We start from the raw sequence: 12,760 nt of genomic DNA on the forward strand, positions 1-12,760 counted from the left end.
CAAGAAGATTGTTGCATCTAAGGAATCTCTTCATACGGGGAAAGGCACAGAGAAGTAGCTGTCCTTCCTGAGGACATTCAGCTGATCATCATTCTTCCTACAGGTGCTGGAAGACAAGGACTGGTTTTATTGAAACCCGGTCGTGTTCATTAACGAACTGCCCATAGGTCCACAGGCGCCTGTTTGTTTGTGTGATTCAGAGCCTGGTATTTAATCACTGGTTAATTTGATGCTGTAGTGAATCAGATATAAACCTCTGGCACCAAATCATTTATTTTTAAAAGACTGAAACCTCTGTGCACTTTATTTTGACTGCATGGGAAAGGTGGTGAATAAATAATTTGACAAATTGTGGCTACAGGAAATTGCTATTTAATTAACCGAGGAAAGTGGGTATGAGGAAGGCGAAGCTAAGGTGGCTTTGTAGAGAGGCAGAATAGAGTAGATACCAAGGTTCAGATTCTCTGAGGTCACCTTCCCGCTGTTTAACCCCTTGTGCCTCCATTAAATAAAATGAAAGTATTAATATATACCTATCCATATGGTACTTGTGAGGATGAAATGGGTTAATACATGCAAAGTGCTTTATAACTATGGCACAAAGTAGTGATCAATAAATGCTACCTATAGAAAGAATAGTGCAACCAGAGATAAAGAGGATGTAGATGCTTGGCTGGTGGTACTGCAGTCTCCCATCTCTTTCACTCTTGGCTAACTTTTGTGTATCTTTGTAAAGCAAAAGAATAGCTGCCCAACATCTCTCCATTTTTCCCAACTCCCAGCCCCTGGTAATCACCAGTTTAGTCATTTCTATGAGTTTGGCTTTTTTAGATCCCACATATAAGTGGTATCTTACGGTGTTTGTCTTTCTCTGTCTGAGAGAGAAGTGCTTACTTCACTTAGCATAATACTCCCAAGGTTCATCCATGTTGTTGCAAATGGTAAGACTTCCTTCCTATGGCTAAATGATATTCCGTTGTGTGTGTGTGTGTGTTGTGTATCTCACATCTTTTTTCATTCACCTTTTGATGGTCAAAGAGTACATACTTCTTAGTTATAAGATGAATACGTTCTTGGGATCTAATGTACAGCATGGTGATTATAATGAACAATACTGTATTATGTATTTGAAAGTTGCTAAGAAAGTAGGTCTTATGTCTTCTCACCACAAAAAAGAAATGGTAATTATGTGACCTGATGGAGCTGTCAGCTAAGGCAGTGGTAGTGATCATTTTGCAACAGTAAGTGTATCAAATTTACACATTGTATACCTTAAGCTTCCACAATGTTATATGTCAATGATGTCTTAATAAAGCTGGAGGAAAAAGAAGAATGGCTGCCCAATCAAAGTGATAAGGGAAGGCCGTCAACATTTTATGAAGGCTTCTTACCTTCTCAAGACCCACAACAAACATCTTTTGGGTGAAACCTTCCTTAGTCGTTTTTGATGGAATTAGCCGCTTCTTTTTCCGGTAGAACTTTGTTCATGTTCAGGTGACTGCCTCTTTACTGGCTTAGGACTCGTTCTGTATGGTCTGGCTTTTTTCACTTAGTATAAAAGCCAGAATACAAGGACCACATCTCACTGACCTTCGGAATCGTTACTGCCTCTGGAATTCAGCAGTCTCTTAACAGCTCTTGAATTTGCTTTCCCAGGGGCAGGGAAGGCAAGAGACCATCATAGCTTCCACATTTCCAACTGATTCATAACTCAGGAGGAAACCTTGGATCTTTTTGGAAGCGCTCACTCGTTTTGTTGGTACCATTGGCTGAAGTAGGGTTCAGATATTAATAGATTCAGGTAGGCTGGAGCGCAGCCTACAGCTAAAGCTGAATGAGTCACCTTTCACTCAATGTGCTTCTTTCCTTGCAGATGCTCAGCATCAGTCTGTGGATGCTCTCCAAGGTCAGAAAAACCAGCCTGGGAGAAAAAAAAAAAAATCATAGAGAGGTATCTTACAATGCTCTTCCGATGTCAGCTAAAAATTGGTGTGCTGTGATTCCCAGTGGCACAAAGAGATGTTACTTTATGACAGTATTTAATTCTGAAATTGAGCCCAGCAGGGGGAGAAAACATCTTAGCATGAATTTGCAAGTATCTGACATAGCTGTATATGGGAAATACTTTTAAAATATCAGAAAATCCAACGATCTAACTTCTACCTTATGATGTATTTAACCCTGTGTGAGAAGACTTCTTTACTACGCACGGGATGACCAAAAGGTTATTTGAATTTTTAATCTGCAGATATTTGATCTGGCAGGCAACATGTTTGTTTGACACATATCTTGGAATATGGTGTAAAAATTCATCTCACCAGGCAACAGAAATTTAAAGGGTTATTGTATTAGTCAGTTGGAGCTGTCATAACAAAGTGTCATCGACTGGCTGGCTTAAACAACGGAAATTTACTCACAGTTCTGGAGGCTGGAAGTCTGAGATTAGGGTGCCAGCAGGGTTGGGTTCTGGTGAGGGCTCTCTTCCTGACTTGCAGATTGCTGCTTTCTCCCTGTGTCCTCACGTGGCAGAGAGAGAGTACGCTCTTTCATGTCTCTTCTTTAAAAGGCACTGATCTCATCAGGAGGGCACCACTCTCATGACCTTATCTAAACCTAATTATCCCACAAGCGCCCCATCTCCAAATGCCATCACATTGGAGGTTAGTGTATAAACATAATGAATTTTCTGGGGGAACACAACTCAGTCCAGAGACGTTATATAGGAAGCTCCCTAGATTGTCTTATTTTTCTCTTCTCTTCTCTTTTCTTGTCTTACTTTCTCCTTTCTTTGCCTTCCATATTCTCTTTACTTCCTGTCATGTTCTCTTCCTTCCCTTCCCTCCCTCCCTCCCTCCCTTCTCCTCCTCCTTCCTTCCTTGCCCATTTCCATCCTCCCTTCCATCCTCCTTCCTCTCTCTCTCTCTCTTCCCACCCCTCTCTCTTACACCCCCCTGCCCCCCAAAGCTCCTTGTGATAACATGCTTCAAGGCACAGACATTTTGGGGTTGAATCTGATAGGCAGATGTGTTTTGCTTGGTTCAAAATATTTGAAAAAAAAATGGAGGCACTATTTTAAAAAGTTAAATTAATACTAGGGTATGTAACTTCTCTAGAAAGATCAGAGATCTAGCCCACAGTCCCTGGGAGGCAATACTACAGAGTGATGAGTACAAACTCTGGAGTCAAGCTGCGTGAATTCACATCCCGGCAGTCCAGGTACACCTCCTGGCTATGGGACCTTAGACAATTAACTGTCCGTTCCTATGGCCCTAGTCTCTCATCTGTAAAGTGAAGACAACATTTCAAATTCTTCCACTGTCTTTCCGCCACTGAGGTTTAGTGTCATTTTCCATGTATCATTCGCCTTGCACAGTGTTTTTCACCTTGTAAGAGAAGAGCCATTTCTTTGTTCTCGGAAGTAGAGAAATGAAAACGATTGAGAGAGATTGGTAGAGTGAGGGAGGGAAGGGAGAGAAAGGTAGGTAGGTAGGGATTGATTTATATTTTAGGAAAAATAATATATACCTTATTTATTTGGGGGAAGGGGCATATTTTGCACGTATATCTTCTGCCTGGCTTCTGTTGGCATTTGGTTTATATTTCTGATTCCATAGGCATTTAATTTCTCTCCCCTTGCTTTAGGAAGAAAACAATAATTATAGAGAAGCACGGAACATTGGATAAAGTACTAACTCCAGAGTTAGAAGACCTTGGTTCTGTTACCAGCTCACTGATTATCTGTGTACCTTTGGACAGGTCAGAGTTCTTCTCTAGGTCTTTATTTTCTCATCTGAAAAAGGTCATAATAATTCATATCTTGTCTGCTTCACTGGATTTTTATAAGTTCAAATCAGAGACCATATAGGCCCTCACTTTACAAAATACCCAGTGTGACAGTTGGGAGAGTACTGACAGTTCTAATATCAATCCCAGTGCCACCATGTTTTTATGACTCATGATTTCTGAAAAGTCAGGAGATTAAAGTCTGGTAGAATTGCTCTGCAGGTTATCTTACTAGTCCCTGGAGGGCTTGTCCCGAGCTGTGCTTTCGTTTGAATGTCTGTTGCTAGTCCTGGCTGTTCTTCGTTTTCTGGGGAGATGCCAACTCAGTTGAAACAGGTATCCAGGAACAGTGTGAAGGTTCAGGTCATCTTAGTAGTATTTTCTAGGACTTGTGTCTTGGAAAAGACATCTGGAACATCTTCAAGCTCATTGAAATAGGATGAAAGCGGGTGGCCCAGAATATAATGCTACAGAGGCAGGGTTTATGATGAATTGTGAGGACAGAAGCACCTGAATGTGTCAAGAACTTTAGAACCCGGGAAGTCTTTAGATGCTCTCTGATCCAACTCACCATTTTATAAATGGGAAAACTGATGTCTAGAGAAGTGCCCAGTGCTAGGGTTAACTAACAGAAAGAGCAAGAATAGAGCTTGACCCTTGACTGTCAATCTAGCACTTGTGTCCAACAGTCAGAGTGGAAGAAGTGTGCTCTTTTTTTTTTTTTTGTGGTACGCGGGCCTCTCACTGTTGTGGCCTCTCCCGTTGCGGAGCACAGGCTCCGGACGCGCAGGCTCAGCGGCCATGGCTCACGGGCCCAGCCGTTCCGTGGCATGTGGGATCTTCCCGGACCGGGGCACGAACCCATGTCCCCTGCATCGGCAGGCGGGCTCTGAACCACTGCGCCATCAGGGAAGCCCCGAAGTGTGCTCTTGAAGTCACAGAAACCTGGGGTGAAATTGTAGGTGTTCTCCGTGTCGTTTCTGATGGCAGTCCATTGGATGGTTGGGGATAATGAAATGAGATGCACACAGTTCTAGGCACAGAGCACAGTCTCAATAAATATTGATTTTCTTTGTTCACTCTGTTTCTTTTTTTAAATGTGCACAGGGAGTGGGGCATAACTTCTCCCCCTACTCCCCCCTCGCCCCACTCTCTGCATCCAACCCTCTCTGGGCTGCCTTTTTCTAGGAAATTCTTATGTAACAAGTCTGAGTAGATCACACTGTTCTATTTAGAGAATTCTTTGCATTTGCTTCTGCCCAAGCTCTACACTCTCATTTAACGACGACGATGCCAAATTCAGCTCTGTGTGTTCTGAACAGTCTCATGCAGATGGACGCTGGTGATATGTGAAGAATCATTATGCCACATCAGATTGCACTTGAAAGTCCATAGGTATACCTTCTTAAAACGAAAACAAACTACTTTATTTTCCTGGGAAGGGACATAAATCATGTATTTTTATTACCCCAGAAGACCAACAGAGGACAAGCACTGATATTTCAAGGGTGACAAGCAATTTATAAGAAGGAATCACAATCTGAGCCCCGTTATGCTCCAGCTGATACATACTGCAGTGGGGTTTACAGGTGTTTCTCTAGCAGTATTTAAGAAAAGACCCAGGCCCCTTTGTCACTAGTTTCTAATCCTACAGGGGGCCTTCAGTAGTCTTAAGCCTCCTGAGTTGAGGTGGTATCAAGGGTTCCAGCTCAGAGCAGAATGCTATCACCTGTTTCGGGGTCCTGGATCTCTGGAGTCTAAAGTTTGAAAGTCTTAGGATTTAATATAAAAGAGCCACAGAAGCTGTGATGCAAAGTACAGCTTTACTATTTTAACAGAGAGTGTGATACAAAGCCAAGGTCACGAACAGTATCGCACGTGGACATAGAATTTGGAGATCTGCCTGTTTCCGTACACTTTGTGATGGCATCAGCCACGTGTAACATAGTCACAGGATCGAAAAGTTACGGAGGGCTAAAACTGGCCCAGCGAGATCAATGCCAACTTTGAAGGGAGACTGTGGATTCAAACCCAGGGTCTTAGGCTTACTGACTTTATGCCTTGGACAAGTGATCTAATAATCTCTGAGCCTTGGTTTCCTCATCTTGACATGGGGGTATCTATCTCCTATAGTAAGTAGTCAAGTGGAATAAATGGGGTGATGGGATGCTACCTGTGGAGTACCTAGCATAGTGTCTCATATGTTGAAATGACAGCTACTGGGTATTAACCAGGTGCTAGGGGCTGTTCTAGTTTTACCTTTTGAGATTAGCAGCTATTAGCCTCTTATTCATTTTGGTATCATACTGTGCTTAATGATGTGTTTTAAAATTTTTATCCATTCATCCTTCTGGTAGTCAGCTTAACTGTGGTTCTTAGAAATTCTTGCTAGACTGATCCAAACCTTTAGATTGAGCCTGGCCTTCAGTGTGTTCAACTTCTCCTTTGAAGTTCAATCTCAGACATTGCGTCTTCTTGCCTTGTGGCTTTTGGGTAAATATGAGACTGGAAAGGACCATTGCTTGAGAGAGGGACCTGCTTTAGGCAAAGCACCATCACCACCTGGGCAAAAGTCAGATGGCTTTTCAGGCTTGTATTTAAAAACCTCATTGTGGGACTTCCCTGGTGGCACAGTGGTTAAGAATCACCTGACAATGCACGGGACACGGGTTTGAGCCCTGGTCCAGGAAGATCCCACATGCCTGCCGTGGAGCAACTAAGCCCGTGCGCCACAACTAGTGAGCCTGCACTCTAGAGCCTGCGAGCCACAACTACTGAGCCCGCATGTCACAACTACTGAAGCCCGTGCGCATAGAGCCCGTGCTCTGCAACAAAGAGAAGCCACTGCAATGAGAAGCCCGTGCACCGCATCGAAGAGTAGCCCCCTGCAACTAGAGAAAGCCCACGCGCAGCAACGAAGACCCAATGCAGCCAAAAATAAATAAATAAATTTATATATTAAAAAAAAGAAAAAGAACCCTCATTGCTTTGGGCTCACTCAGTTTCTCTCTCTGAGCATCAGGTCATTCTTTAATTGGGGAGTTCTGTTTGTTTTTTTCTTTCTTTTTTGGGGGTAACTATTCATGACCTTTTAGGATCTTGTCTGTGAACAAAAAGCATTTGTCCTAGGCTCGTTTTGAAAAATCTCAGTTGTTTTCTATGTCTCAAGATTTTCTCAGGATATCCCAGGTCTCTGAAGATGTTAATTCTGTTTTGATTCTCTGCATAACCAGACTTGCTTGTGAAGCACTCTTGAATCCTCTTGAAACTGTCTCCAGGCTTGTGCCTTCCCCTGAGGATGGAGAGACAATCTTTCTTAGGCAGATGTGTCTCCCCTCCATCCCCTGTCCCCATCCTCAAACTAGGGGAATTGTCAGTTCCTTACTTTCTTCCATCCTCTTGTCTCAAGGGACCTAACCGATGACTCTAAACACTTTTTCTCTCCCTACCCTCATTTTTACCAGGAACTGATTTTTATATCTGCTGTTCGTGTGATAGAAGGTAAGCAACAAAGATAAGGTTGTGACAGTTTAATTTCCTGGCACGTTTGTCAACTTTTCTGCCTTACTTTGGTTCTTCCTCTTTCTGGACTGGTACCAGAGCATTATTAGATATGCAAGGGCTGGAATTACCAATGGTATGAATTGAAAACAAAAGCAACTCAAAGACACATCAGCAGAGTGGCGGGGATGTGTGGCCATGGGGTCCTAGGTGGCTCGCAGAGAGCAAGGGTCGGATAAACCTATGTGAGAAATTCTCTCTGGGGTTTCCTAACATCCCCTTTCTGATTTTTGAAAATATTTTTACTCAGGGCCTTGGCATCCTATGAAACGAGGAGATAGCTTAGCTGTTTGAATCAAAATAAACTTGCTATGGCCAAGTAACTCCTTCAAATGTAGAAGAGGCAGACACCTCTCAGCAGTTATGCAGTGGCCTGAGGGAGATGAGTCAGGAGTTTCTCTGGGAGGAGCTGACAAGGGTCCATGACAGAGAAACAGTCATTGCCATCAGCAGCCTGGTTGGCAGCTGTGGCCCATGGGTGGAAGATTGAATTGCCTCTGAGGCAAGTCCTGACTAGTTTCTCATCTTAAAAAATGGCTGGGCATCCTAGCAGTACAGAATGAGTTCAGTGTGGCTGCATCTCTGTGAGTAAAATACCAGTGTGACTTAGCCTTCAGCTGGCCCTGCTCCAATCCACTCTCTTCACTACAGCCGAGTGATATTTTGATAACAGAAATTGGACTGTGTCACCACTGTGATTAAAGCCCAGGCTCCTTTACGTGGCCTCCAGGGCCCAGCAGGGTCTGGCCCAAGCTCATCTTTCCAGTTTCTCTTCAACTAGGTAAAGTTCCCTCCTCTAACGAATTCTTCTTATTCTTCTCTATCTGGTATGTAATTCCCCTCCCCTTCACCTGTTTCATTTCTATTTCAGGTCTTGGATGAGCAATCACTTCCGTAGAGAATCCTTCTCTGAACCTCTCAGACTAGGTCAAATCCCCATGAATTGATCTCACATTATTGGTAGAACATATAAGTTCTGCTCAGTGTCTTGCCAGGCTGTGAGGTCCATGATGGAGTTTTGTTCATCACTCTGCCTCAAAGTGTAGTAGAGGGCTAATTAGTGTTCTTTGAACGTACAGACTAAATGGTCCTCTCCCTTTCTAACTCTGCAATGACAAAAAGTTTAGCCCCTGTAGTTTCCCTTCTGTTTCCTCATCTCCAATCTCTAAGCTGAATTTCTGTTCATCTTTCAAGGTCAAGCTTAATGATCTTCTTTGAGATGTTTCTCATGGTCATTCTTTGTACTAGTCAGAGTAGGCTCAGTGGGTTAACTAACAAAAGCATATTTCTAGGTCATGAAACGTGTCCATCATGCTGGTCTGGTGGCCTGCTCCTCATTCAGGGAGCCAGGCTGAAAGAGACTTCATCTCTGTGCTCCCATACTTTCCAAAAAAGAAAGAAGGAAATGCGTTAAGCCTGATGCTAGCCCTTAATCTTTCCACCCCGGGGTGGTATGCCCCTGCTCAGATTCATGCTTTGTCATAGAGCCATGCTTAGTTTTGAAGAGGATGGGGAAGTACAGCTGTATTATGTGCCCAGGAAGAGGAAAACTGGTAATACTGGATGAACAGTACTTATGCTGACTAGCCCCCTCCTATACCTGGCTTTTCTTGGTGTCCTAGTCTCTCACTTACGATGATCGATTCTTCTCCTCTCACATAGTCATATGAAAGACCTTGTAATCAACGAAATCACCTTTGAACTCTTAATGTCAAGCACATTACTCTATAACTCCATCTCCTAGCTTTCCAGCTCACACGCTCCAGTACTCTCACTGGCATAGTTCCTTGCCTCCATCAGGATTCCTGCTGCAGTTCGGGTTCACTTAGGAAGCAAACTCTGAGATGGAGACTGGCATGCAGGAAGTTTGTTAGGGAGTGCTGTAGGGGGTGAACATATATGGGGGAAGGGAAAGATACAGGACTGGGCAGAGGGCGGATTTAGCTCATCTCAATGAGTTCTCTGAACCTGGGATAGTCCTTTACACTTACCTTGAGTTGGGGTAAAGGAGAACCAGCCTCCATTGAAGGTTGTCCTGAGGACGGCAGTGTAACTAAGGATAAGGCAGCTCGATTCAGTCGAGGACAGTTTTCCTAAAAGGCTAACAGCTGAAGATCGTTAGCAGGTGGTACTTCAGGCAGCCGGGGGAATAAGTTCTTCAGATGTGAGGAGAGATCTGGGCAGTACATTTCAACTGTCTACACCCATCTTACTGTCGTCACTTCTGTCCTTAATAGCTGAGGTTCCTTGACATCTCATTATCATCAGCTCTTTTTTTTTTGCAACCTCAGTTCCCTTATTTCTCTTTTTACCCATCCTGTTTGTTTAAAAACTCATCTCTGGGTACACCTAACTTTCCAAGTACCCTGCCCCTACCCCACATACCTGGATGAGACAGGAAAAAAAACACATGACCATGCTGACTGCTCTCACTTAATATTTATGGCCACAAATCACACATGCCTCTGCAGCCACCTAGTATACTCTATAGTAAATTCTCTTTCCTTCTTTCCAAAATGATTATTTCATAACTTTTCCCCTTTCCTTAAACATCCAATACCTCCTTCCTCTCCTAGTTCTCTTTCTTCTCGTTTCACTGAGGAAATAAAAAAACAAGTAAAGGAGAACTACTTCATCTTTCCACCACCCAATATGCCAACTTATCTCCACCTCTTCCCTTATCTCTTGGTTTCATTCTTGTTGTAAAGATGACTTCCTCCATCTGTGGACTGGAACACAACTCCTCTTGCCTCCCCAGGACTTGACTTCTGCAAAGATCTGTTCTCTCTTCTATACTGTCAATTTTCTTCACTAGTGTTGAATCATTCCCAATGGCGTGTAAACTCACTGTGGTTTTTCCATCACAAGAGAGTCTTTAAACAAGACTGTCTTTCATAATCGAGTCTCCCTAGAGCTACTGCTTCAGTTTTTCTTCTCTTGATGACAAAATATCTCAAAAAGTTCGCCTTGTTTCTCTGTCTCCTTCATCTTTCATTCTTTCTTTAATTGACTCCAGTCAGGCTTTGCCAGCCCCTTTCCCCAAACTACTCTTACCAGGCCAAGGGCAGCAGTGAACTTCTTGCCAAATCCAATGGTTAATTCTCTTTCTATCTTATTCAACTTTCTCAGCATCACGTGACAAAACTGACCATTACTCCTTTCTTGAAACATTTTTCCTCTTGACTTTCATGATATCCACTCTTCTGTTTTCTTTTTATGGCCGAGTAATATTCCATTGTATATATGTGCCACATCTTCTTTATCCATTCATCTGTTGATGGGTTGCTTCCATGTCCTGGCTATTGTAAATAGAGCTGCAGTGAACATTGTGGTACATGTCTCTTTTTGAATTATGGTTTTCTCAGGGTATATGCCCAGTAGTGGGATTGCTGGGTCGTATGGGAGTTCTATTTTTAGTTTTTTAAGGAATCTCCATACTGTTCTCCATAGTGGCTATATCAATTTACATTCTCACCAACAGTGCAAGAGAGTTCCCTTTTCTCCACATCCTCTCCAGCATTTATTGTTTGTAGATTTTTTGATGATGGCCATTCTGACCAGTGTGAGGTGATATGTCATTGTAGTTTTGATTTGCATTTCTCTAATAATTAGTGATGTTGAGCATCCTTTCATGTATTTGTTGGTAATCTGATATATTCTTTGGAGAAATGTCTATTTAGGTCTTCTGCCCATTTTTGGATGGGGTTGTTTGTTTTTTTGATATTGAGCTGCATGAGCTGCTTTGTATATTTTGGAGATTAATCCTTTGTCAGTTGGTTCGTTTGCAAATATTTTCTCCCATTCTGAGGGTTGTCTTTTCGTCTTGTTTATGGTTTCCTTTGCTGTGCAAAAGCTTTTAAGTTTCATTAGGTCCCATTTGTTTATTTTTGTTTTCATTTCCATTTCTCTAGGAGGTGGGTCAAAAAGGATCTTGCTGTGATTTATGTCATAGAGTGTTCTGCCTATGTTTTCCTCTAAGAGTTTTATAGTGTCCGGCCTTTCATTTAGGTCTTTAATCCATTTTGAGTTTATTTTTGTGTATGGTGTTAGGGAGTGTTCTAATGTCATTCTTTTACAGCTAGCTGTCCAGTTTTCCCAGCACCACTTATTGAAGAGGCTGTCTTTTCTCCATTGTATATTCTTGCCTCCTTTATCAAAGATAAGGTGACCATATGTGTGTGGGTTTATCTCTGGGCTTTCTGTCCTGTTCCATTGGTCTATATTTCTGTTTTTGTGCCAGTACCATACTGTCTTGATGACTGTAGCTTTGTAGTATAGTCTGAAGTCTGGGAGCCTGATTCCTCCAGCTCCGTTTTTCTTTCTCAAGATTCCTTTGGCTATTCAGGGTCTTTTGTGTTTCCATACAAATTGTGAAATTTTTTGTTGTAGTTCTGTGAAAAATGCCAGTGGTAGTTTGATAGGGATTGCATTGAATCTGTACGTTGCTGTAAAGCCATTTTTGAAAACATAAATTCCAGAAAATACTAAACTCTTGACTTAAGGTTGTAGGTTATCTTAATTCTTACCATGAACTTTTTATGAGAAAGCAGATGGTGCTCTGATCTCCATTCCAAAGAGAAAAGATCTTTTTTGTTGAATCAGCCCATTATTCTTTGACATGGGATGCATCTCCAGGTTAAGGGGTGAAAGACATTAATTTGCATTAGACAGTAGCTGCAGTCTGTATTCACAGTACAACGTGGGAGAAAGTCGCTACACCATCATTTTGTAACAGATGGATTAAAGCATGTCTTAGTAAGAAAAACAAGCAGAGAGGGGCTCGATTCCCTTTATCTCTCTGATAAAAGCAACACCATGTACAGTGGACACCTAATAAATATTCATTGGTATCAATGCCTGGACACAGAACTCCTTGAATTTGGACATTTAAAACAAGCATCTTTCTTGGTTAGAGATTAATAATAACATATTCAATCTTCATACTTAGGTTCTTCACTGTTGTGTCCCACCATGCATCTTTCTAGAAATATTTTCAGTTTAAGATGGGATCTTCTGCATCAGCTGAATTTGCACTTAAGCCTTTGTGTTTAACACATCTTACTTTTTCTCTTGGCTTCCATGGGCATTCGCTCTTTCTAATTTCATTGTAAGATGATTACATTCCGGTTCAACCATCTGACTAACCGTGATATTGCTTCTTTTTTTTCTCCTTCAGATATTGATGAGTGTGCGGCTAAGATGCATTACTGTCATGCCAACACTGTGTGTGTCAACTTGCCTGGGCTATATCGCTGTGACTGTGTCCCAGGATACATTCGCGTGGATGACTTCTCTTGTACCGGTGAGCATTAAGAAGCAATGTTGCTTTTCTGATTCAGTCCTTCTCTGTGCCAGTATCTGTGTCATTACATTTAGCTCTAAGTACACTAAGTACTGTTTTCAACTAACTAGTTCT

The 12,760-nt window shown here is 42.3% G+C and overlaps 1 protein-coding gene across 3 annotated transcripts in view; it reads left to right on the top strand.

Annotated features, from left to right (window-relative positions):
- Window positions 1-12,760, top strand: part of NELL1 (neural EGFL like 1) — an 876,133-nt gene that overhangs the window by 398,198 nt on the left and 465,175 nt on the right. For all 3 annotated transcript variants that reach the window (XM_065883022.1, XM_065883023.1, XM_065883024.1), the window contains one exon: window positions 12,521-12,646. In XM_065883022.1, the coding sequence (XP_065739094.1) occupies window positions 12,521-12,646 (126 nt within the window). The remainder of the gene's footprint in view (window positions 1-12,520; window positions 12,647-12,760) is intronic.

This window comes from Phocoena phocoena, chromosome 8 (assembly GCF_963924675.1).
Source record: "Phocoena phocoena chromosome 8, mPhoPho1.1, whole genome shotgun sequence".
In the NCBI taxonomy this organism is placed as follows: domain Eukaryota; kingdom Metazoa; phylum Chordata; class Mammalia; order Artiodactyla; family Phocoenidae; genus Phocoena; species Phocoena phocoena.